The sequence below is a fragment of the Bradysia coprophila genome, unplaced genomic scaffold (assembly GCF_014529535.1).
Source record: "Bradysia coprophila strain Holo2 unplaced genomic scaffold, BU_Bcop_v1 contig_583, whole genome shotgun sequence".
In the NCBI taxonomy this organism is placed as follows: domain Eukaryota; kingdom Metazoa; phylum Arthropoda; class Insecta; order Diptera; family Sciaridae; genus Bradysia; species Bradysia coprophila.
In genome coordinates, this window is record NW_023503823.1 from 689,103 (window position 1) to 712,922 (window position 23,820).

At 37.9% G+C, this 23,820-nt stretch overlaps 7 protein-coding genes across 7 annotated transcripts in view; 2 read left to right on the forward strand and 5 right to left on the reverse strand.

Annotated features, from left to right (window-relative positions):
- Positions 1-23,820, reverse strand: part of LOC119083231 (zinc finger protein 271-like) — a 700,255-nt gene that overhangs the window by 559,749 nt on the left and 116,686 nt on the right. The gene's annotated exons all lie outside the window — the stretch shown is intronic.
- Positions 2,861-5,099, reverse strand: LOC119083265 (cytochrome P450 4c21-like). Its single transcript, XM_037192946.1, has 7 exons — positions 4,816-5,099; positions 4,568-4,756; positions 4,297-4,482; positions 4,091-4,160; positions 3,909-4,035; positions 3,218-3,843; positions 2,861-3,156 (listed from the first exon to the last, which is right to left on the reverse strand). The coding sequence occupies exons 1-7, from the start codon at positions 5,009-5,011 to the stop codon at positions 2,976-2,978; spliced, it is 1,575 nt and encodes a 524-aa protein (XP_037048841.1). The 5' UTR covers positions 5,012-5,099; the 3' UTR covers positions 2,861-2,975.
- Positions 8,707-11,412, reverse strand: LOC119083254 (cysteine-rich protein 2-binding protein). The gene is made up of 8 exons (XM_037192932.1): positions 10,944-11,412; positions 10,751-10,885; positions 10,540-10,688; positions 10,330-10,474; positions 10,190-10,268; positions 9,366-10,127; positions 9,168-9,303; positions 8,707-9,103 (listed from the first exon to the last, which is right to left on the reverse strand). Exons 1-8 carry the CDS (start codon positions 11,150-11,152, stop codon positions 8,748-8,750), a joined length of 1,971 nt encoding a protein of 656 aa, XP_037048827.1. The 5' UTR covers positions 11,153-11,412; the 3' UTR covers positions 8,707-8,747.
- On the forward strand, positions 12,181-17,581 carry LOC119083259. Its single transcript, XM_037192936.1, has 4 exons — positions 12,181-12,796; positions 16,183-16,424; positions 16,492-16,606; positions 16,673-17,581. Exons 1-4 carry the CDS (start codon positions 12,260-12,262, stop codon positions 17,474-17,476), a joined length of 1,698 nt encoding a protein of 565 aa, XP_037048831.1. The 5' UTR covers positions 12,181-12,259; the 3' UTR covers positions 17,477-17,581.
- LOC119083297 (zinc finger matrin-type protein 5) lies at positions 17,659-18,395 on the reverse strand. Its single transcript, XM_037192991.1, has 3 exons — positions 18,183-18,395; positions 17,979-18,113; positions 17,659-17,917 (listed from the first exon to the last, which is right to left on the reverse strand). Exons 1-3 carry the CDS (start codon positions 18,307-18,309, stop codon positions 17,688-17,690), a joined length of 492 nt encoding a protein of 163 aa, XP_037048886.1. The 5' UTR covers positions 18,310-18,395; the 3' UTR covers positions 17,659-17,687.
- Positions 21,001-22,619, forward strand: LOC119083276 (speckle-type POZ protein-like B). Its single transcript, XM_037192963.1, has 4 exons — positions 21,001-21,165; positions 21,218-21,389; positions 21,460-22,209; positions 22,282-22,619. Exons 2-4 carry the CDS (start codon positions 21,232-21,234, stop codon positions 22,433-22,435), a joined length of 1,062 nt encoding a protein of 353 aa, XP_037048858.1. The 5' UTR covers positions 21,001-21,165; positions 21,218-21,231; the 3' UTR covers positions 22,436-22,619.
- On the reverse strand, positions 22,650-23,243 carry LOC119083298. Its single transcript, XM_037192992.1, has 3 exons — positions 23,107-23,243; positions 22,903-23,038; positions 22,650-22,819 (listed from the first exon to the last, which is right to left on the reverse strand). Exons 1-3 carry the CDS (start codon positions 23,168-23,170, stop codon positions 22,717-22,719), a joined length of 303 nt encoding a protein of 100 aa, XP_037048887.1. The 5' UTR covers positions 23,171-23,243; the 3' UTR covers positions 22,650-22,716.

Genomic DNA, 23,820 nt, shown 5'->3' on the forward strand with positions numbered 1-23,820 from the left:
ACTAATAGCTAAACAGTAGTCTTTGTCTGAATGACCCCCAAATTATTTTATTTGTAAGCAATCTGTACGTGTTCAACGAGATATTGAATTTTACATGCTTTTGTTTTCCCTAGGGTCGAAAGTGCTTGTTACACACCTGGGGAAAACAAGAAATTCGGTTTAGGTTTTAAAAGCATTTACATGCTACATGCGTCGAAAACCGTACTTTTCATGTTTTAAGCACTTCTTTCGACGCCCTCAGCATGTAAAATCCATTACATAACTCGGGATAAAAATGAAAAGTCTCGTTTTCGTGTGTTTATTGACCTCGGCTTAGCCTCGGATCAACAAAATTCCACGAAAACTCTACTTTTCATCTTTTTATCCCTAGTCATGTAAAATACTAATAAAATCCATTACAAAACTCGGGATAAAAGTTGAAAAGTCTCGTTTTCGTGTGATTATTGACATCGGCTTAGCCTCGGATCAACAAAATTCATATGAAAACTCTACTTTTCAACTTTTTATCCCTTGTTATGTAAATAACTAGTACATAGCAGCACGCGGTAAAATGCACTTTACATCACTGTTTGTCAGAAATCGTAAACCGTATTGGAATGAAATTAAATTTGAAAAGAAAAAATAGGTTCACGGGTGGATACCGAACCCACAATCTTCAACTTGCCGGGCTGATGCTCTGCATGCTGGAGTAATTGATAAAAAACGATTTTCGCGACCACTTCGACCGAACAAAATTTTTTCGGGAAGAAAGTTGTTCCACGATATTCTTAGAATTGAACGACGGCTCATTTGAGCCATAGCTCGATTGGATCCCCGTCGGCTTGAATCCCGACTGTTCGAAGTTTTGGCGAATTCACTCTTAACGTTTCGGTTTTCGATTTTTCGGAAATTTGGAATATAAATAGAGTCTTTTGCATGATTAACAAAATCTATTCACAAGTCGGTGCTATGAGGTACTCCAATGGCGGTTTCTGGATTTTGGGACTTCAGATTGATTTCTTTAGCAGATATCGAGTTCTCAGAGTTTTTGATGGAATTGGTAATATACTATTATAACAAATAGTAAAGTGATAGTATTCGTGTTGGAAGTGTCAGAACTTGGATCAAAAGATATCCCACAGTGGAAGACGAATTGTTAAGAAAGAATAATTTTGATGTTTATTTAATGACTACAACAGAAAGAATGATTAGCTAACACGATTATAATTTACATTTAAGTTTCCTTAGGATCACTAGATGATTATGAAAATTGCATATTCCAACACTCCTCCTCAATTTATATATTACTCTTTCTCAAATATGTAACTCTTCCAACCATTAATAAGCGTAATTCACATAACCGTCCGATTCATCTCCATCCTTTTCTGAAAAGGATATGGTTGTTTCAACTGAATTCCTGTTATAGATTTTGCTTCTTGATGTGTCATCCACACCGGAATCTTTACTGCCATATGCTGGCGTATACCTTTAACTTTCTTATCCTCCTTATTATTTTAGGATAATAGCCGTTGGAGAAGAACTTGTGACCAATTCATACGTAGCTGATTTCTTTTCTTCATCGCCTCTTTTCAATGATGAAAATCGGTCTTCCAATTGCTGCTTTAATTTCTGTATCTCGTTTAGATCTTTTACTGTCACCAATTTATTTAATGTCCGTGTGAACGCTCCTTGAAACGCCTCACACTATCCTTTAATTGATGTTGATGTCATAACGACTGCCCATACATTTCTTTGCAAGAAAATTTATTTCGTTTCACCGTTAGTCGTTGCAAACTTTGTTGATTCGTTGCTGCTGCCTTGACGACTGCCCTTAAATTTCTTCGATTGTCGTCGAAAAAACTTTAATTTAGTCGTGAATTTTACTTTCACAAGTTATTCTTTCAATCTCTGGGCCCATAACCTGTTGGAAGTGTCAGATCTTGGATCAAAAGATATCCCACAGTGGAAGACGAATTGTTAAGAAAGAATAATTTTGATGTTTATTTAATGACTACAACAGAACGAATGATTAGCTAACACGATTATAATTTACATTTAAGTTTCCTTAGGATCACTAGATGAATATATAAATTGCATATTCCAACAATTCGACTAAACATTCTACTAATGAACGTAGGAATGTAAATCTACCTCTTGTAAGAGTGGGGATGGGTTGAATGGAAGCAGTACAGAGAACGGTCCCATTGAAAGCTAATAACATCCCAACCAGACTAAGACAGCAGCAATCACAATTTAAATCTCCAAGTAATTAGCGAATATGCATAAGAACAACGAACCCGAACAGAAAAAAAAAATCGTAGAAATTAATCACCCAGATTTTCTCATTTTCCGTTAACGACATCATTTATTACTTCGGATGATCCTCCCTTGCTGTGTAAATTCGAGATGGCAAACACAATGTAAAATGTTACCCATAAAGACCGTATGAACGCAAAATTTTGCACATATAAATTTTCCAACGTTACGCACATTTTCCCGAATATATTACAGGCAAAACAATTTAATTTAATTCGAAAATAATTATAGCAAAAGCAAAATGTACGCTCATACACACGACGACAACATCGCATTTAATTTACCATGCGGTAGTTTTTATACATTCAGTTTTACGTATCCCCCGTTTGCATCTTCTACACGATTATACGGGTGCTGTTGCGGTAAAACACTATTCGGAATTGATAATTTGGAGCAAATTTACATTGTTCCAAAGTTCCATACATGAAGGTATGGTGACAATATCATCCGAAAGACAGAACTTTATGCTGAATGGATTAAAATCGAGAGTAAAGACATTTTCCACTTGAATTCTCTGTCGTTAACAGTTTCAAATCAGAAGGTACACACGTGAGATACATTATAACAGTTACAACTCTATCGACCGAGTCTTTAATCCATTGAATTTAATAACAAAAACATTGTTACTGACATAACATTACATACTGAACGTGTGGCTCTTTCTACCGTCCACTAATGAATCACCTGGGAGTCTTTTCCATTTTACATCGTCGTTCCACTTGAACTAGATCACCACAAGCTAGCTTCAACGTTATCTCAATCTTTGGCCGAATATCGCTCATTTTTAAATGTGTACTGAACCGAAAATGACGTAGCATCATTGCGACCATAATTTTCATCGAAATTTTCCCGTATTGCATGCTAAAACGATTTTCTTAGTTCTCTGAGCTGTTATAACCCCATGCCCGTTAATTGTACTTACCCGATGCAGTTTCTCGGGCCGAGAGAAAATGCGGCAAATGAGTTCGGGTTGCGGTTTCTCACTTCGTCCGGATGAAAGTGATCCGGATGGAAGTCGTTCGGTCGTGCCCAAATTTCCGGTTTTCGATGCATATCATACACGGAAACGGCAACCGTTGTGCCGCGTGGTATCGTGCACTTACTTATTTTTGTATCAGCTTGGCATAGTCGAAAAATGTACGGAGCGATCGGATACAAACGCATAGCTTCGTAAAGAACCTGCTCAACGTATACCAATTTCGTCACGTGATTGTATGTTAAGGGAGCGCCCATTGGTATGTCTTCGCATACTTGGTCGACTTCTTCAGCAGCACGTTGTTGAATGTCTGGATGCATTGCTAACAGTAAGATGGCATGTGCTGTCGTTAAAGCAGAAGTGTCGTTTCCAGCAAAGATCATCATATTGACTTGATCACGGATGCCCTTTTCGTCGATACCTTTGCGTCCATACAATCGGAACAGTTTATTAATAAAGATCTGTGGTTTATCGTACGCTAGACCGTCATCGTCCTCATTTGCATCCGGTAATTCTTCCGGTAGATGTGTTGGGTTCTCGACGAAATATTCTTCCTTTTTCTGTTCGATAATCTAAGTGCAGACGGTGCTTTGCTCAGAAATACTGGGTAGGAATTTTGTATTATACAGACACGAACCTTTTGAGGCAGTGCATCCATAGCCTCGTTGTATTTCTGTTCCATTTGAAATTCCTTCGATCTTTTGTATATGAAGTCGGAATAGTGGAACACATTAACCATACGCTTACATATCAGGGCCAGTACACTGAAAATGAATTCGTTTGAAATTGTTGAGGTCAGAATTTCATCGTTCATTTTACGTTTTCCATGCGTAAAGATAGTCGCCGTTTTTTCCACTTTGAGAATCTAAGTTCACACCGAGTGTTGTTGCTGAAAGGAAAAGCGTTTCTGAATGATTTCTGAATAATACTTTTGAAATGCATCCTGTTCTTTCCGCTTGACGGCTGTTACTGCTAGTCCATCACCATCAACGCCATCAATCACAATTTATACTTTGAACACTTACAACAGATCATATCCAGCGTACATGAGTGTAACAGCTTAAGAATGTCGAATGTCCCCTCGCCCACTTGACGATCAATGTTCTTAATCAAGTAGGTGGATTTCTCATTGAAAACTGGAACGAACGACTGCAGAATACGTAGATTAAATGCTGAATTCAGTAGTTTCCTCATCGGCTTCCAAATGTGAACTAGAAAGTTTGTAAAGATCGAGGCAAAGTTAGACAATCATTGGAACAAAATGAACTGGACATTTCAAGTCAATGTAAACTCTACCTGGAGCGGTAAGTAGACCTACACGTTTAAAGAACTTGTAAGTGGCAGATTTCTCCATGCATGATTTCGATGTCAGAACAGTATATGCGTCGTCCGGATTATCGACAACAATTAGCAGATATCTACCGATCCAAGCGTAGAATGGAGTTTTATGGCTGGACATAAACTCAATGCAATCCTTCATTACTTCTGCAATTGGGTGGGGTGTTTGATCAGTACCGTATTGTTACTCCTCAGACGAGAATTACCTTCGCTATTTTTCCAAACGAATCTTAGGCCACTTCCAATGATTGGTAAACCCTCTGTCGACGGTAAATGACCGACGTATTTCAAAAGGCGCTTCTTTCTCCGTTGCAATCTTATAACAAAACGGACAGGCACAACAATTAAGAAGATGAAAAACAACAGCACGAGTATCAATAACAACGAACGAAGTAGTATCATGGTGCGTAAATTTAAAAGTAAAAATTTTTGAAAGTAACACGATGCGATCACATAGATCTTATTCCTACGACTAATACGCTTTAAGATAAAGTCATCATCATAATCTCCAGTCGTGATCGCTCTTAATTCAATTAACGAACGACGACAATCCAAGTTTATCTCTACAAAACTTTTGTTGCATAAAAATGTAACTTCAAATGGCCCGTAAACGTGCTAATTGAAATGTTTTCATTATTTTAAGACTATTTTCTCAACGCTAGTCCAATGATTGACCAACTCAACTAGTATAATGATTTTAATTGATCACGACCAATGACGCACCATCGAAAACGAGACTAAAGTTGCGCTGACTTTCATTCATCATAAAAATGAAATGAAGATAATGTGTGATGATGACTGTTGCATTTTCTATCGTTCGTTTTATTGTTGTGCTGTTTTTGTGGGACGCCCTCGCCCTCTAATCACTCTAATCTTTCTAGGCAAATGAGAGGTATTAGAATTAAGATCCAACACTAGTTGCTACAAAACTTGTGTGTCCTGTCTTGTGGGCCTTGTGTCACAGTCACTTAGGACAGTAACGAAATGTCATTTGATGCAACGATGCAACATTTATGTGTGTCTTATGTATTTGAGTAGAAGCGTTAAGTATCCTAGCCTTTAATTCTAACTCTATGGTGCTTAAGTCGTATTTGTTTGTCTGCTTGCTTCTTTTACACTCAATGTCTTTTTTATTGCATTAACGTTTTGCGGAACTAGTGGAAAAATTTGCAAATTCAAAGGGGTCTAATTTATATGTGAGGATGAGACCTGTTTTTAAGTTAAGCTAAGTGATAAAATAAACAAAAAAAAATCTCGAATTAAAATACTTTCAGTTTCGAATCGACTTCGTTTCGGAATATGTGTGACAATTAATTCGTAAACTGTGTCAATGAAAATTTGTAACAAGGATTCGAGAGAATAAAATATAGATACAGAAAACTGCCTGAGAGGTCTTCAACTAACATATTTGAAACATTTGAAATAAAAATCGAAAACTTTGAAATAACGTCAAATAAACTTGCAAAGGTAGCAAAAATGTTAGTCGAAAGTTGCTTATTACACACCTAGGGAAACCAGAAATTTTGTACTTACAAAAACATGTAATGGGGGGTTCTCGTCACACGTGGTTATCAAACGAGCGAGGCGACGAAAACAACACCGCTTTTCAACATGCTGTATAAATAACCGTTTATGGGTTAGAATACCTAGGGCAGAAATCACACGAGCAATTGCTGTGGTGAATATCGAATTACGACGCAGCATAATCGTCGATCCCATCAATGCTTTCCGCCTCAATTTTTCTCGATCGTGAACAAATTCAAATGAAGGAGTTGGAAATTACCAGATTTTTCGATCAATGAGAAGTAACAGGCAAACGTAGCTTAAGAGAAGTTTTAATGGAATTAATTTAGATGGCAGTGATCGTCATTTCAGTTAAAATTCGCTAGTCCCATCTTGACAGAAGATTGTTCATATAGAACTTACGACTTTCGGTTCAGTTCATAATCAAGTTGAATGATTTGACTGACGATTGGCACGATACGCCGAAATGTTGATGCTTCAATAACATGTTCAAGAATACAACTGTTCTAGTTGAGTTCGCATTGAATAACATTCAATTACAAAAGTAATTCCAATATAATTTCTCTCGAGCTATGTTTGCCTGCTATATTTCTCATTCAACAAAAAATCAAGTAAACTCCTTCATAAATAACTATTATGCAACTCAGCTACGGAAAGTAAACTTTCTCATGCCTTATTTTTTCACAACTTGTTGAATAAATAACTATTTCCTAACTAGTCCTGAAATATCGCGGCTTCGTCGCTTATTTCCTATGTCGTTTAGAACCAACATTGTTCCTAACTTATGCTAAAAGGTTTTTTTTAGCTAATTCTTTTAGCTATAAAATCCTTTTAGCATTGGTTAGGAACAACGTTGGGAGTGATATTACAACAATAGTTATTTTACTAACGCATGCTAAAAAGCGTTGTTAGCAAGTGAGAGGTTTCCAGCTCGAATCGAATTCTTTAAAAAAGTCTTTCAGCATAAGTCAGGAACAACGTTTTTCCTAAACGGACCTGGGAAATAAGCGACGAAGCGATAGTTTAAGACTAGTTAAGAAAAGTCCATTGCATAACTGTGGATAAAACTAAACGGTCTCGTTTTCGTATGTTTGTTGACCTATGCTTCGCCTCGGATCAACAAAATTTACACAAAAACTCTAATTTTTAAATTTTCTTAACTCTTGTTATGTAAATACCTATTTTTGGAGTCAGCTTCCAATTTTTTTCTTACTGTCATTATTCTTTGATTCGTGGTAATTGAAATCTTTATTAACAAACAATCGAGGGTAATTTGTTATTTACAAATAAAATACTTCATTTAAATTTTTGGAAGGCGAAGGCGTACCAAGGATTGATGCAACGTTTCCTCGTTGAATTGCCACTGATATTCTTTGGAAGAGGTAGCTTGTTGCTCTTTTTTCTTTCGTCACTTCAGTGATTCTGCTTCCAATTTGTTTTAATAATTGAAGCCTAATTTTTCCGAAAACTCCTGTCGTTTCGGATGCCACTGGTACAAAGATGAATTGATCTCGTAAGTGGGCATATTTTTCAAGTTTTTTGTCCTCTGCTTGTTTTGCGACATAATCTAATTGGCGTGAAGATCTGTTGATATATGATTGGGCAAATGTGTCGGAACATGTATAATCCCAGAGCAGTGACTTTCCTCTGGCCCAAGGCACAAGGCTTAGACCATCGGGTTTCTTGCCATCCGGTGCAGAACAACCAGGTGGTTCACGTGTGCACGGAACTTCGCCCGACTTAAGCCCTCTTTGCATCGAATTGTTTACATATTCTTACTGTCATTATTAGTTAGAACAGCGAAAATACCTGCCTGCTTAAAGAAACACCATTTTGTTCCCGAGCCTCAAAAATGGCAATTTTGTCACAGTAATAACTTTTGCTCAGCAGTAAAGTCTTTCCAGTAAAACTATTACGAGATAGTTCAAGACTGTTTTGTTAATTAAGCTTATAGAATAGGGTACTCACCATCGTTTGAATAAAGCGGGCATTCGAAAAGAGTAGGATGGATTGTTTTGCTTTGCGCAATTTCATTCGCACATAGTCGAGTCCATTGAGCTCCATTTGTAAAAAGTATCGTTGCATTTACCATGATTCGTTCCGATTCTGTTCAATGGACACCATAATTTCCTTGGAAGGTCGAATTCGGATGGATTCTCATTTCTGTTGTTTTCTTTAATTTGTTGAATCTTGCATTACATAGGTATATTAATCTTCCATTCTTCTAATCATTTGCAATGAATGGTGAAGTTATTTGGATTGACTGATTGGAAGTTCAAGGGTGGTGAATGCCTTTTTTTCTGACTCTTGTCGTTTAAAGTCTTGATGGTAGATCAGTATTAATGTCAGCATGAATTCGTATACTTCACAAACTGTTGAGGCCTCTCGTTAAACTTGACTTAGTTAATTGAATCCATTGAATCCAACACCCGCACATATATGAAAAAGTGTATGGAATTTTAAGAAAATGGAACCGAAGTCTAAAAACCTCTAATTTAGATAATTCGGGATATAGATCCTCATTTGGGTTCCACTCTGCTGCTAAGTGAATTGAAAACGCTCAATGTTTTCGCGTTACGTTTCAACAAAACTTTATTTTCACCACAAACATCAGTCATCTTTTCAGTCGTAGAAAAAACGCATGCTTCGACTGCTTCGAATCTTTGGGCAGATACTTTTCGTAGAAGTCTAAAATCACCTCTTCGATCTTAAAACCAAACTTCTGATACAAACAAATGGCCGGATTCGATGCGGACACATGCAGCGTAATGTCTTTTCCCATACACGTTTGTGTGAGATGATACAGCATGAACGTAGCCACACCAGCTCGTTGCCATCCGGGTCGAACGGCCATAAATGAAACGTAGGCTGCACAGTGACCAACATCCGGAACAAGGAACGCGCAACCGATTACCAGTTTTTTGTACAGTGCAACAATTGAAAAATCGGGATAGCTTAGGCATTCGGACACTATGAGAAAAAGGAAAAATGGAGTCACTGACGGAACGTACAACCATTAATTAAACGGACTCACTGTCAATCCCCGGCCAGAAATTATTTTGCAGTAAGCTGTTCACAGCGGCAATGTGGTGTGGTCTCACGTAACAGTAGTCTATGGAAGCTCGTGATGGCAGCACACCGTTGACAGCGTATTGAAGTTCACACATCAGCTAAGAGACAGAGAAATTTCATTTTCAGTATCCGACTTCAAATGTTAACAGTTCACGCTTACCTTCACCCACATCGGCATTGATTTCGAATTCCGATAGATGAACGGGTGCAGTACTCTGCCAGTGTGTGGTGATTCAAACATTTCATGTTCCATGGACCCGGCCAATGTCGAGTAAAACGTTTTCTTCCGACCCGATGTTCCAACCAACAAGTGATAGCGATCCAAAATTTGCCCACTGCCGTTCGTTCCTCTACCGGTGGTCAAATGGTCAATATCGAAAATGGGTTGTATCAGGCCTCGTTTCAGTTCGCGAACGCACAATTTACGATAGAATTGGTTCACCCATGGCGGTACTGTCATTATATCGCTCTCTATCACATTTCTCAATTTGCCCAGCATTTCGTTTTCTTCGTACTCTGACATCGGAACAATGTCTTCGTCTTGATCGACACAATCCGCTGTAGTCGTTCCATCAACTTCCCACGGTAATCTACGTCTAACCGATTGCGTGAAGAGACTCTTTTCGCAAACGTACTTCCTTGAATAGTCGTCTATGTCCTCGTCGGTATCGGTATCGATCTCATTTTTTATATTTTCGGCTGCATAGCCGAATTCTACATCGTTCTCACCGGCCTCCTGAAAATTGGTTACTTGCACAATGCGTGGTTTGTGCTCTGAATTGTCGTCGGTATCGTTTTCCTCGTGCGGAAATTCCACGTTCATAAAATCATCTGGCCAGTCATTCACCGCTAATGGTACACTAACCACCGAACTGTCGTCAAGATTCAGATCAGGAAAGTCGATTGTTTGGTCGCTGTCCGACTAGATGTGAGAGAGTTGGTTAAAGCCAAAGCATCGAAAAATGGAAATTGCTCGTAACTTACGCTCAAAAAGTCGACAATGAGTCTGCTGGACTTTTCGGATGATGTGGGTTTGTTCCAAGGATGTCGTCCCATGAATGGTCTAAAGAAAATTTTCCAATTTAATCGACGTGAAGTCAACCACATTTGACAATTGGACTTACAAAGATCTGCTGAATACTTCTTCTTCGTCGAGCCGGCGTCGTTTTGGTTCTTGAGTCGATCCAACCGAAGCCGCATCTGCTGATGTAGACGGTACAATACGAGGCACGACTTCGATACTTTTTTTCTCTGTGCGAAGTTGCTGGTCTGTGAAAAATGCGATTGCAATGTTTAGAATCGAAACCGAACCCTTTGAACCATCAGTGACATACAAAGTTCCATATATCGCTTAGGGCTTTGATTGTACGTCAATTTCCACCATCCCGAGTCTTGAAATGTTTCCAACCCAGACGTGAATAGAATCGGTGTATTGTGTGACAGTGCACCGGATATTGTTCCCGTCCATTTCTTTTTTCGCTTTCTGAAACAAATTCGAACGAAATCCGTTAATTCAAATCAATTGTCGCGAAGACAGGGCCTTACGCTGCTCCCATTAATGCCGTCCAATTCTTTTCAATGAAGCACGCTATGTGAATCCGCCAATGAAAGAATCCCTGTCGTCCTAGACCTTTCGACCGGATTGACAGATTATGAATGGCCAGTACGATCAAGATAGCCCTGACGAAAAGTGGATATTTAGTTACCAAATGATGAATGCAACATATCAATGTCTTACCATGGCAGAGCAATTCTTTCGAAACTTTCATTTCCATCGGGGGAGCAATCGGAACACACAAACTCGAAGAAAACATCACCCAACAGATCTCCTGGCGTAGAATTGTTCAAACAGTTGATGTGAATATATAACTTACAAATGTTACAATTTAAGTAATCGTCGTTGTCAATCACTTTGTGACAGTAATTGCATTCCTTCTGATTATCCATTTTCTATAAATTGCATTTTTTGCAAGCTGTGTCAAAATATTGTTACACTGCTGATTAAACATAAACAATAACACAATGCGTTTGATTTACATACACGTACATTTTGACAGAAGTGAGAAATCACCTAAACCACCATCACGTGCGACGATATTTTTATCGATAAAGTACGCATTGCTGTGTTGGTGCAAGAAATTTTTGGTATGGTAGAACCATTTGAAGTGGAAATGTTGAAGTTATGCGCGCGTTTTGCTTAAAATACACAGTCGCGTACGTTCGGCCTTTTGCCAGTGAAAATTCGTGTGTACAGTTACTTGGAACAAACCCGCACTTCACCACCCTTGCTATCTGTTGTAATTTAAGCAAAGCAGTTAAAATACGGACAGTAGTTTGAACAATTTTTTTTGTTCGGGGATGAATGTCAAAATCGAGGTCAAAATGGACGAATTTTTTTTTGTTAAATGCTTGACGATGCCCTCGAACCTCTATCAATTACCATCTCCGTTCGCACTGTATACAGACAGAATGAAACATAGTTCGGAAAAGTCCTTTTGAGCAAAGTATATAAACACTGAAGGTAACGCAAATCGAATATAGTTTGTATAATGTTGGACACAAGTCAAATTTACTTTGTTATGTTGCAACACATGCCATAACTCAATACTATACAACACACTTCCAACAACATTATCGCGCCAAGCGTCACGGATTCAACATAACAAATCTTATATTCACCCGGAACTTGGGGTTGAGTATTGAGATGCAACCTAACAAAGTGAATTTTGCTCCATTTTACTTGTGTCCAACGTTATGAAAATTATTTTCACCCGAAAGTAGGGATCCGCTTGTTTTTGCGGATCTGCGCTACCTTCAGTGTTTATATACTTTGTATTTACCTTGCTTTTGAGTGTCTCTAGGTACTAGTCATGATTGACACTTCGTTACCATCATTTCAAGAACTGATCGTTAAAAGTTCGCAGCCTAATATGCAATACACAACTCAGGTAACACTTAAATCATATCAAAATACCCTAAAAGTCAAAATATACAAAGTTCAGTCGAAACGCGTTACAAAATCCGAGTCCTAGTACAAATAAACATTAAAATACGATGATGGCTCAGAAAGTGCCAATAAAATTAACGTTCACTCGGACAGTGCTACCACTTAAAGTAGATTCGCACAAGACTGGGGTTCTCCCTACAAAAAACAAAGTCGAAATCGACGACGCATACAAAGATTTTTTTGCTGCACTTTTTAAAATCAAGGATCGGGATGTGCACCAGAGAGTTTTGCAAGCGGTTAATGGACAAAATCTAACATGTGCCAACTGTGCCAATAAAATTGAATCAAACGAATCGTCCGCGCCCAATAAATCCAAAAATCCAACGTCATCGTTCAGTTTTGCGACACAAACTCTTGCCAGAGATTTCGAATTTTTGGAAAAAATCAACAGTTCTGCGAAACGAGCAGCCACAATGAAGAGCACCAATGAGTGCCATTTATTTAACAAGATACAATTGGGACGCGCCAGACGCAAGGTTGGGCCATATGCGAAGAAAACGGACAACGAATTGGATAAATCTATTTTACCCAGAAAAAAGGCCAATCATCTGCGATACACCTACTATGAACCCAACAGTCTTTTGGTGAGTTTGATGTCGTTAGAAATATGCATGCGATTAGTAGTTGACGTAGAGATTGAATTTGAGAGGCAAATTTAATCATAATCATTTTAAGTCTGCAATGTCATGAGTTTGGAACGCTCTAAAAAAGAGCTAAGTTGCCAGCACTGCACGGGATATAGCATGCAGTACTGACAACGTAACATTACTCTGTTATAAGCACAACATTTTATTTCTATATTTGACATTGCGCGCAATATAATTTGTACTACAGTAAGTGCTCGCATTTCGATGAAAACTGGCCTGATTTTATTTATAACATTGGAAGTGTAAGTGTGTAAGCTCTGTGAGCATTAAGTATTTGTCTGAAAATCATATTCAGTGCTACAGGTGGGGAATTTTAAGATCCAACAATTCGAAAACATTGCATGCTTATTCGTTCCACACTACATCCTTCAGTTTTCGTTCCAGTATTTTTTCGATTGCTGAATCGTTTCCTTTTCCCTGCCACTTGTAGTGAATTCAATGAACAGTTCCCATTATTTCCGAAATTCTTTATCCGATTCCTACAACTTGAGAGATTGAGACGTAGAGTCTGTGTTTTCTCCATCCATTCATCAGTAAAGATTGATCATAATAATTATCGCCAGGACACTTTAAAAGACTTTTCTCCCACTTTTTTAGTGTTTTCAACAAATTTTTAAATGAAAAACTCCCCTTTACGTTGATACAATGCACTGTGGTTGGCATTGTCCGTATAGCCCGGAGCATACAGTATCGGGGGATTTTTTTTTGTGATAAAGTCAAAGCAGTTTTGGGGTCATCACGATAGTGATAAATCTCTGTGCATTTTTACGATTTTGTTAATGAACAAGAGAATTTTCGGAGAAAGATTGCTCATCGAAAGTCATAATAAAACTGAAAAAAATCCCATAATGTAGGTACCTACTCTACTTTTTCAAGACAAAATATGCTGGACTTTATTGTTTTGTCTCTCTTTCTCAAAAATTTCTCTACACTTAATTTACCTAACCCCTGATTTCAACAAATATGCTTCTAAATTCAGTATTATTTCACAATAAGTGATCAGTGTCTTTATACCAACAGTTCTGTCCATATATACGAAAAATGAACAACAATGTTCAGTACCGATAATATACGTGACGCAGCAGCATTGACGCTGTATAAGTAATACCTACAAAACAATAATCTTTCACTATATATTCGTAGGGGAATTCCCGTTCTCAGAAACGAATTTTTTAGTGTAGTATAGGATTTTATACGCGATAGTGGCGCGGAGAACGTGTCGGATATTTTATTTTTAAGTGCGGTAAAACAATTTTATCTTATCAACTTAAAAAAGTAATTGTTAAAATAATAATAACAGTGAGCCAAGGGTGTAGTAGACACGGTCCATCATTCGTTGGATATTGGGATAAGTTTCTACAAAAGAGAACTTTTTGTGTTGTTTTTAATAATTCTGTGTTGAATTTAGATGAAGGATGTTTAGTGCTAGAATAATTAAACATTTCCTTTAATGCAAGTGCATAGATCGTATGACGAAGCCACAAACACAAAATCTTCTCTTGGATGCAGATTCAAAATTGTTTAAAATTTTTGATGAACAAAATACCAAAGTCATTTTAATCATTTACTTATGTGACGATCTACCCTTTTAATCAACTAAATTTATTGTGACCTAGAGACAATTTATTTGAAGTGGAAAGATAAGACAGTGAATCTAATAAAATCCAGATTAAGATCATTGAACGTGACGATGTGATTGTCTTTTCTCTAGCATCTTCTCATATACATGACTTTAGATTTGCTAATTTATTTTCAAAATTGAGAAAAATAAAATAAAATTCCGTTTTAACGAAGACTATTAGGTTATATCTTACTCGGGGCTTGTACGTTTACATCAAATGTGAATTTCATCATCACATAACAATTTCAGATTGACTATTAGTCACTGACTATCCTGTTACTAGAATGACTTCTTATAATTGAAAATCAATTCGACATAATGTGTAATAAACAAGTTATTCAAATGTTTCTAATGTTTTGGGTATGAAATGTAGCCTACATGCAATCCCCGAGAATGATTCATTATCTATCATCATGTTTTATTGTCAGAGGACTTCGGCAAATTAAATAACTCACTTAGTGGACATTGGTATTTTTACTGTTGTGATACGATCAAAACTCCTGCCGTCGCCACGGACAAGGAAGTTTCCACTTGACAAAAAGAAAATGTTATAAATATTATTATTATCATCTATACCATCTATACCATCTATATCATCTATCAATATGTCCCATAATAAAACTTCTCAACCTTTTCCCTATTTTCCTACTGATGGTGGGACCGAACCTTTTAAAACTAGGAGCTGGTTGGTATAAATGGAGGGTCGCATTTTGATACAATTTACGATGACCGTTAACGGCCTTGTTGCGAAGATTTTTCTGGCTAAATGGTTCCTAAAACCGTCGTGTTGATGGTGGTTCAAATTCAACCTTTTCGCAACTCTCGCCCATTGAAATTTGTTCAGTACTTTCACAGACGGTAGTTCTAATGTACGACCTATTTAATTGCTTTGAGTTCACAAAGTCAGGGCCTACAAATGAAATTTGTAATTTTTTTTTAACGAAATTATTACCACGATGATGACGACAGGTATAAATCAGATTTTTGCTGAAAAGTGATTTGAGTTCGACACTAGTCGCTAGTGCACTGAGCTGGTACTCCCTCAATCTAGTATTCGTACGCATCAAAACAATTGTAACGAATTCTTAACTGAGTCGGAGACGTAATAAAAACTTTTTTTTAAAATTATTTTCTGTTATTTCTAGGACGGATGCACTTTATGCTTGACGCTTTACGCTATCAGACATAGAACGTTTCTTTACTCTACTAATCACTTAATTTAATCAAATTCATTCACTGAGAGCGTGATGTCGTTGATTTGTTCGTTCTAATTTCACTGTGATCTTATAACAAAAATTGAACGCAGAGTTGCACATTGAATGTTGTTGCATAAACGGAACCATCATCGTTATGGATTAATTGAAAAATTATTTTGCTGCAGAATAGACAATGGGATGCAGTAAGCATGTATCCGATACAACAGTCTTGTGAAATCTGTGAAATGTTTAGCTCCTTTCGGAAATATACACCACACCAACCCAATGATGCTATCGAAGATATGTGCAAGTCAAGTAGATTTTTAGCCAAGATTATTAAAGAATTAATACTATTTGTGTTGTCGTCGGCATTAGAAATGAGTAGTGCCAGGAATACGGCGTTGTAATAATAGGGCTCGATAACAAAGTTATTTACACCGAGAAAAACGGTTCAATTTCCTTTTGGTAGATATCTAACCCAATGTCCCATTTTTGTGCTTTTCCAGGAGAAAGCCCGAAAACCTTTCACCAAAGTCGAACCGCCACCAATCCAAAAGATAACGGAAAACTATTCAATCACCGAGAAATTGCTGCTTGACAATTTGGACGGCGATCAGTCAATGCCGCCTCATGGTTTCTTCGATTTCGTATCGAATGAACAGCCGACAAAGTACAACGATTTCTTCCTCGTTTCGAGAATGGAAGAGGAAATGCGCACAGCCGGTATACCTGATGAAGAAGGATTGTTGTAAGTTGCACACATAACTTGTGGTAAAATACTTTTTTAATAACGGAAAATCGGTTGACCTTTCCAGTTCAATACACAAGGCCACAATAACTGGAGATCTATTTAAGCTGAGGCGACTTATGGTCATTTTCAAATTCAACAAATGGAATGTCAATATCCGTTCGGAGGATGAAAAGAAAGAGGTAAATAGACTCAGAGGCCTCTCATTTTTGGTCCTCTCTCCCATTCTTTAAACTTTTACATTCCAGACGCCCCTTCATTTCGCGATGGCTTGCACGAAAAACGATCGCAACAACGACATCATCAATTTGCTGTGCAAGAGCGGTGCCGATGTTATGGCAACCAACGATGTCGGTGATACCGTTCTACATCTGGCTGCTGAAACAATCGTCGATTTCGGTGTTATCACAAGACTACTCAGCAACAAAATTAGTCTCGATGACCTGGCTAAACAAAACGACAAAGGTCAAACTATTTTGCACGTCGCTGTCACCAACAACAACCGCTTGTTCGTCAAGGCAATACTCAATTTTATCGATGAAGCGTTGAATATTTCATCAATCGGCAAAGACGTTCCATTCGTCACCGATGGTTTCCAGGAATTGGACACGGTGCACTTGAATTTCGTGAAAACTTTCATCGACGAAGATTTCCAAAAACCGCCACTCAATGCCACCAAAATGAGAATTTTGAATCAACAGGATGGACGAATGGGTAAAACGGCCGCCTTTCTGGCATTGGAAAACAACGACCAGTCGACCTGCTTAATGTTACTGGCGCATTTTGTCGACACACGGATCGAAGACTTCAGCAATACGTCGTGTGCGTTTTACAGTACGGAGGTGTTGAAGAACCGCATACTGTCGCAGGCTATTTATTATGCGGACTCGATGCATAATGCAGTCGGATTTAAAACGCTTAAGCAGACGGTACGGTATCGATCTAGTGAGGGTAGAAAGTCTAGTGAGGGTAGAAAACGGGTGGTATTGAATGAAGAAGACCGTGACGATGGCGGCGACATTATGTCGAAGGTGGCAAAAGTTTTCAGTTGAACATCAATTTGTTGTAAGAAATGTCGATTGCTATCGTTAAATTAGCTTCGACGATGTAAATGTTAACACGAAATGGAACACGAATACAAGTTAAGAATTCGAAACGAAATGTTGTGTACCTTTGATTCCATCAAGACTCTAGATGCTCAAGATGATTGATAAGAAGGTAAGTAGAAAGTTCCATCTTCACAGCTCACATTTATTTCGCCCATCATCCCCATTCTGACAATTCGTTCGGAATACGATTCGGATCAAGTTTATGAAGAGATTTCGGTAGATCGTAAACACCAGCCACCAGTTCGTCGGGATAGTTCCAAATTTGCGACAATTGCCTGATTTCGGGGTCACATTTTTCCGGTCTTGATAAAAACGATGCCAAGCGATTTTCATCGATCGATTTCGGTTGTTCCTGGTACCATTTCATGTACGCGTTGGTGTTGACTGACGAAATCGGTTTGGAAAATTTTAATTTCATTTTAAAATCGTTTCCCGATAGCCATACCTTCGCATTGCAAATTGGATAGTTCTTCCGGCGTGTAATGACTAAACCGACAATTACCACCGAATTTGCATTCACCGCGGAAGTAACGCTGACACGGTGCTTTGGGCGATTCTTCCGTTAAAATAGTTTGTGGATCTGCCAAAATTGGACACACGATTTTGATTAACGTTCGAGTGGACATAGAAATCGTTTTGCATTATCTACCCTTGAACTTGGTGTAATGTTCATTTCTTGCTGCAGTATGTGCTAAACCGGCAATGTGCTTTTTAATTACTTGTGCATCGTTCTTTAGGCGCTTGTCACAGTATTCACAGTAATAATTCTTTCCCATGTCTAGCAAGATTTTGTGTTTTAAAATCAAAACAAATCATCAAAGGAGAGGAAACCAAAATTCGTTTGTTATTGTCGCAAAATGTCACAAGTGACGTCTCTCTTGAATTTCTATCTTTTCCCGCTGTGATGAGCCTACAGTACGCATCCAAATAATTCGAATAAACGCGGGACAGTTGTCAGTTAGTTAGAGAGCAACGAACGTAAATAATGAAATTGATGACCTGTAGAGAACTTGTCAAATAGCTATTTTGCGAACTAGTTAGTAAATGTGGTTGTTTTGTGCATTAGATGTGAAATTTCCGATACCGGCGAAGCGAGTTCGACTTCGGCAACACATCGTGTGCGTAAACCCCCATTTACGATCTACTGTAATGTCAAAATCACCACAAACTAACTCAGTTTTAGTCAAAAGATTGGTCATTTTTGTGCAAAAAACATCGTCAGCCGTAACTACATTGTGCTACATATACATGAATCACCTACTGCAATACCAATAGAATCCGTTCCTAACGCATGCTAAAATTCTTTTTTAAGCGAATGACAGATTTCCAGCTCGAGCCGGAGGCTAGAAAAGCCTTTTAGTATAAGTTAGGAACAACGTTTTTCTTAAACGACGTAGGCGACGAATTCGCGATATTTCAACACTAGTTAGGGGAAGTATATTTACTTTACTATAGGGAGTGAATGTGCCTTACATTACATTACCATAAGTGTGTCTAAAATTTGAATTTCCAGTGAACGAGTCGATGAAAAAGTCAAAGTAAAAATAGTGAGGAGGTACGCGTCTGAATGGCATTACCTCCAAGGTTCTGAAAGAACAGGTTAAGACACATCTGAGTTGATCACGAAGGCGGTGACACACAAATTTTGACAAATAGATGCTATTTATTGAACATACTCATTACAGATTGTTTGAAATGTCAACCCGACAAAAACTATTTTTTTTCTTCAAGTTGACATTTCAAACAATCTGTAATGAGTATGTTCAACAAATAGCATCTATTTGTCAAAATTTGTGTGTCAGCCGCCCTCGTGGGTGTCTTAACCAATGAAAGTCTAGAACAGATATGGTTTCAAGTTTGACTGTAGAAGAACGCTGCGCATCTCTGCTTAGCAAGAAACCTATATTCGTAGCAAACAATTGAGTTTCTGTTCATTTTGTGAAGTCAAAGAAATGAGGTTTTCCACCTACTACGAAGTAGGAGGAAAGCAACATTTTCAAGACCAACGATCGCTCGGTTCAGGACAATTTTGAGCTGAACATGTAATTTTGATTTAGTTTATTTCATTTCAATCGCTCCAGCTTGTTAGAAGACCAAAAACAAGTTGAAAACACTGAAAAATATGGGTCTCCTGGAGCAACATTTTACCTCGACTAACTTTAAGGCTTGCAACAGAATTTATCTGGGGTTTTTTATACGTGAAATGAAAGAGGGTAAGTCCAGCTACAACACCCTATAGTCAGTTCCGCGGATAAATTCTGTTGCAAGCCAGTAGGACTGTCCAAACATTGACCATATTTTGAGTCATAAGTCTAGAACGGGTGGCGGCCCATACCGATGATTATACTCTTTATGAAGGTCTGCCAAAGGCCTATATTCCTACAAGTTTTCAACTTTTAGAAACATGTCTATCTTGAGCTATCACAAAAAAACTGTTTTCACCACCCCTTGACATGCTATGACTTTTCACGTGTTCACTCCGAAAATGGGAAACTAACAGAAAAACTAAAAGATCCCTATTTCTTAGAATTGAAAGACGATTCAAACGAGCTATAGCTTGCCTGGATCGCCGAACCATTGTATTTATTTTCACCAAAATTGGTTCAACTTTTGGCGATATCACTCTTAAACGCACTCACATTTTATGTCAAAATAATATGAAAATGAATGCGTTTAAGTACGAAAATCAAATTTTTATGTCCTCCGGGCGGACAATAGACCATACCTGTTTTACACTTTCATTACACTTACATCCGCCCATTACCTTGGAAAAAGTGAACCGAAAAAAACATTTCAACGCTTCCTTGTATAGAAATGACGCTGCGTTAGAAAGACTTGCGTGAGAAAGATTTGGAATTTCGACCGCACTTACGGCGTGAATTTGATATCTCGTATCTTTATGAGGAAAAGAATCCGAGGGCCTTAGCCCGAGGTACTTTGACTCATCGTGATACGAGACTTAAAAATATTTCACGTGTAATGAAGTTTTCGGTAAAAGGGCACTCCACTGACACTTGCTATAATTTTCATTTGCGCAGGGCTTCACAAGTAAAATACCTTTACGTAATTGTTTGCAGATTGTTATTTTCCGCGAAGGAGTAATGGCCCTTGTCTTTGGCTCGAGCTACAAACCTCCCTCTCGGCAAAATAAAAATTTCCAAACAAGGACATAATCTACCTGTCCCTCCCAAGTAAAGTAAAAATTAAAGAAACTCAAAGATAAAATATTTCGTCAAGCTGTGTGGTAGATGAGGAATTATGCCCCGTTATCGATGATGCATTTCAATCGTTGAATCGGGGAGGTAGCTGGTAGCATGGGATGAAGATTATGGTCGCCATGATGATGTTTGAATTTATGTAAAATCATTAGAAGTAGTGTATTCCCGCGCATATCTAATAAAGTGGCGGTCTAAATGACCTCTCCAACAGTGTACAGCCTTTCTTATAATTTCAACAGGCTATTAGTTGCGTCGTCGGATTGGGTTCGTGCCGAGTTTTGATCTATAAAAACTGAATGTCGTCAATCAGTTAATTTTTTGGATCCATTCGTGAAAGCATTAGAAGTAAAGTTAAATCCAGGCAAAAAAAGAACGAGTAACGCAAGGAAGGAATATAGGCCAGTCGTAATAAAGTGAAAACATTAACAGAACAAACATAGGTGAATCTAAGTCTACAGAGGTAAAGCTGCTATCGGCGAAATGGATTATGAAACACGACAATTTGTCAAGCGAAAGAAACTTCAGCCAGTCGAAAGAAAGTCGTCGTTGTATATGAAAGTAGTAAACTTTGGCGAATTTGATTGGAACGAAAAAATTGATTCGGAAAAAATTAGTTTCCTTGATGGTGATGATGTCTGGTAAATTTTACCAACCGGTGAAGCAATACTGAATGTAGCGGTTCAAATTATGTTTACATTTACGTTACAGGTGGCTGTCACTTAAAAAAATGAAGCAGAAGGATCTATCGTACATTAACATACAGTATTTCATCGAGACGAGTGACTACATTTGGCAGTCGGGAATGGGGTCCTTGTCCATTTCAGGAAACATTAATGAAGTCAGAATTTGTAAAAATCAGTGTAAAATCGATCAAATCACTGGAAAATTAACCGAAATCAACGATGATTTCATTATGAAATTGGCAAATGTTGTGGAGATAAAATTGACAGTAACGATTTCACAATCAAACATTCCGTCCCATCAACTTCCGATTCACAAGTTAATCGATTCCACTGTCCAATATAAGAAAATACTTTGCAACAACAAAAAACTTCTAAACGATCCGAAATACTCCGATTTTACGTTCGTAGTTCAAGATGAAAAATACAAAGTTCACAAGAACATTCTCGCTTCGGCCAGTCCAGTTTTCGACAAGTTATTTACATCGAAATTCCGGGAAAATGAAACTAACGAATGTTGTGTCGAAGCTATTGAGCCGACCATTTTCCAGTATCTACTAAACTTCATATACAGTGGTGAATTACCGGAACAGCTAAATGGAGTATCACGAGCCCTTTTCGAAGCAGCACATTATTATCAGATCAACGAGCTCGCAGACATTTGCCTTTCTGTGGAATGTTATCACTTATCCAAGGATAATGCAGTAGTTGTGTACGAGTGGGCGGACAAGATGAATTTGGAAAATGTTAAGAAGAGCGCTTGGCCTATTATCCAATTGTGAGTAATTCAATGGAAATTCACATAAATCACATCACATAAGTAATATGAAATACGTTCGGACATTTGCAGCGAAATATTGGACATTTGTGAAGAAATCCCACCTCCACCATTCCAATCCGTAGAGTCGATGATTAAAAACAAGATTGAAAATGATGAGTTGCTGAAGCAGTATCGGCTGAAGGTCAGCGAATTGAAAAATGTGACGAAGGATCTGTTCAAGTAAAATTGTTACGGGTCAATATTTCAACCGATTGAAGGAAGCGTTGATGTTGTTGGGATCAAGGTAGAGCTGACTTTCGCATACCATTTCAGTATTTAGTCCCATGTCTTTGTCATCTTTGTGTAAGAACTTATTGTCCAACCAATTTTAACTATTTCGATTAAAATCATATGAACAAGGAAGCTAATCCATTAAATTAAAACATTTTTTGAACGTGAGATTGTAATTCGTTTATGCTGATTCGGCAACAGAAAAACGGCAATTTCCTTGATCCTTTTTTCACTTTACGTTCGAATAGTCGTTTCAGAGTTCCGGTTTCTGTCAGCTTCCAGTGTGTAATCAATTTCTATGTCGGTTTCTCTGACAATTTCGTATTGTGGAGCCAATCTTTTTTGAAACATGAAAGCAAAAATTACGAAAATAGCTCCAAAAAATGGTAAAATGTGCAATCGATTTGGTTGATTACTTACTCGTACGCATCGAAATCCTCTACGTTGTATACAACCACGTCATCATTTAACCCGTACTCATCATAATCCAAGTTATAATGTGTGTCTCGGTCGTAGTTATAATCGTAATCGACCTCAACTGTGGCTTCAGAGGTTTCTTAGAAAATTAAAGGGAGTTAGGTACAATATAATCAACTAGTCATGGAGGAATAGGTTCCACGTTACTTTTAATTGGTTTGGCCATGGCAATTGCCACTAAAACAATGAGTACGACGATACCACTTTTCATTTTTAGTTCTAATTCACAGATACAAAGAACGAAGTCGATTGGACTGATAACATTTTCGGATGTTCTTGCTTTTATACTTTCGGTTTGGTTAGAGCGAATTTATTCCTGATTCACGTTAATCGTGTAGTCGTGAGAACTCATAATAGGTGTAAGATAAGCTTAAAACCGGAAACTTTCAAGGTTTGTCATTTTTAATATCAGTTAGTGCACAAACTGCAGGGCTTACTTGAAAGAAATACTCTTGGATTCACATTGACTAATCATCTTTAAAATATTGTCGATACTCAGACGAAGCCATTTTTAGAATGAATGGGACTTGAACGATTGCTTTGTTAGTTCAATGAAGGTTCAGCTTAAAATACTTTGTGACTTTACAGAACTTCTCAGATCCTAAACTCACCACAACGACAAATACTCATTTATCTGCCTAGATCGCCTAGAACGATAATCTTGCATTTATCCCTCTCCGGCAAATATGTTTATCTCGATTATATACTTTCGGCAGATAAAATAGAGTTTGCACTTCGGTCCAAAATGTTTTTGACGATTTGGAAGTTACGTACCGAATATAAGAACACATTGAGAGAGAGAGAGAGAGAGAGATTATTGCTTTTTTCGTTGCGGCAGACAACATAGTATCCGTTTCTGAA

What these genes read in the sequence shown, in the direction of transcription:
- LOC119083265 (XM_037192946.1), bottom strand. Translation starts at nt 5,011, where the DNA reads ATGATACTACTTCGTTCGTTGTTATTGATACTCGTGCTGTTGTTTTTC. An exon ending in CGTTTGGAAAAATAGCGAAG is followed by an intron (nt 4,757 to 4,815) that starts GTAATTCTCGTC and finishes ACCCAATTGCAG; the next exon opens with AAGTAATGAAGGATTGCATT. An exon ending in TACGCTGGATATGATCTGTT is followed by an intron (nt 4,161 to 4,296) that starts GTAAGTGTTCAA and finishes TTTTCCTTTCAG; the next exon opens with CAACAACACTCGGTGTGAAC.
- LOC119083254 (XM_037192932.1), bottom strand. Translation starts at nt 11,152, where the DNA reads ATGGATAATCAGAAGGAATGCAATTACTGTCACAAAGTGATTGACAAC. An exon ending in GAAGTATTCAGCAGATCTTT is followed by an intron (nt 10,269 to 10,329) that starts GTAAGTCCAATT and finishes AATTTTCTTTAG; the next exon opens with ACCATTCATGGGACGACATC. An exon ending in TCATTGTCGACTTTTTGAGC is followed by an intron (nt 10,128 to 10,189) that starts GTAAGTTACGAG and finishes TCTCACATCTAG; the next exon opens with TCGGACAGCGACCAAACAAT.
- LOC119083259 (XM_037192936.1), top strand. Translation starts at nt 12,260, where the DNA reads ATGATGGCTCAGAAAGTGCCAATAAAATTAACGTTCACTCGGACAGTG. An exon ending in ATGAACCCAACAGTCTTTTG is followed by an intron (nt 12,797 to 16,182) that starts GTGAGTTTGATG and finishes GTGCTTTTCCAG; the next exon opens with GAGAAAGCCCGAAAACCTTT. An exon ending in CCTGATGAAGAAGGATTGTT is followed by an intron (nt 16,425 to 16,491) that starts GTAAGTTGCACA and finishes TGACCTTTCCAG; the next exon opens with TTCAATACACAAGGCCACAA.
- LOC119083297 (XM_037192991.1), bottom strand. Translation starts at nt 18,309, where the DNA reads ATGGGAAAGAATTATTACTGTGAATACTGTGACAAGCGCCTAAAGAAC. An exon ending in ACATTACACCAAGTTCAAGG is followed by an intron (nt 18,114 to 18,182) that starts GTAGATAATGCA and finishes CAATTTTGGCAG; the next exon opens with ATCCACAAACTATTTTAACG. An exon ending in ATCCAATTTGCAATGCGAAG is followed by an intron (nt 17,918 to 17,978) that starts GTATGGCTATCG and finishes CGATTTCGTCAG; the next exon opens with TCAACACCAACGCGTACATG.
- LOC119083276 (XM_037192963.1), top strand. Translation starts at nt 21,232, where the DNA reads ATGGATTATGAAACACGACAATTTGTCAAGCGAAAGAAACTTCAGCCA. An exon ending in CTTGATGGTGATGATGTCTG is followed by an intron (nt 21,390 to 21,459) that starts GTAAATTTTACC and finishes TTTACGTTACAG; the next exon opens with GTGGCTGTCACTTAAAAAAA. An exon ending in GCTTGGCCTATTATCCAATT is followed by an intron (nt 22,210 to 22,281) that starts GTGAGTAATTCA and finishes GGACATTTGCAG; the next exon opens with CGAAATATTGGACATTTGTG.
- LOC119083298 (XM_037192992.1), bottom strand. Translation starts at nt 23,170, where the DNA reads ATGAAAAGTGGTATCGTCGTACTCATTGTTTTAGTGGCAATTGCCATG. An exon ending in CATGGCCAAACCAATTAAAA is followed by an intron (nt 23,039 to 23,106) that starts GTAACGTGGAAC and finishes TAATTTTCTAAG; the next exon opens with AAACCTCTGAAGCCACAGTT. An exon ending in GAGGATTTCGATGCGTACGA is followed by an intron (nt 22,820 to 22,902) that starts GTAAGTAATCAA and finishes GTTTCAAAAAAG; the next exon opens with ATTGGCTCCACAATACGAAA.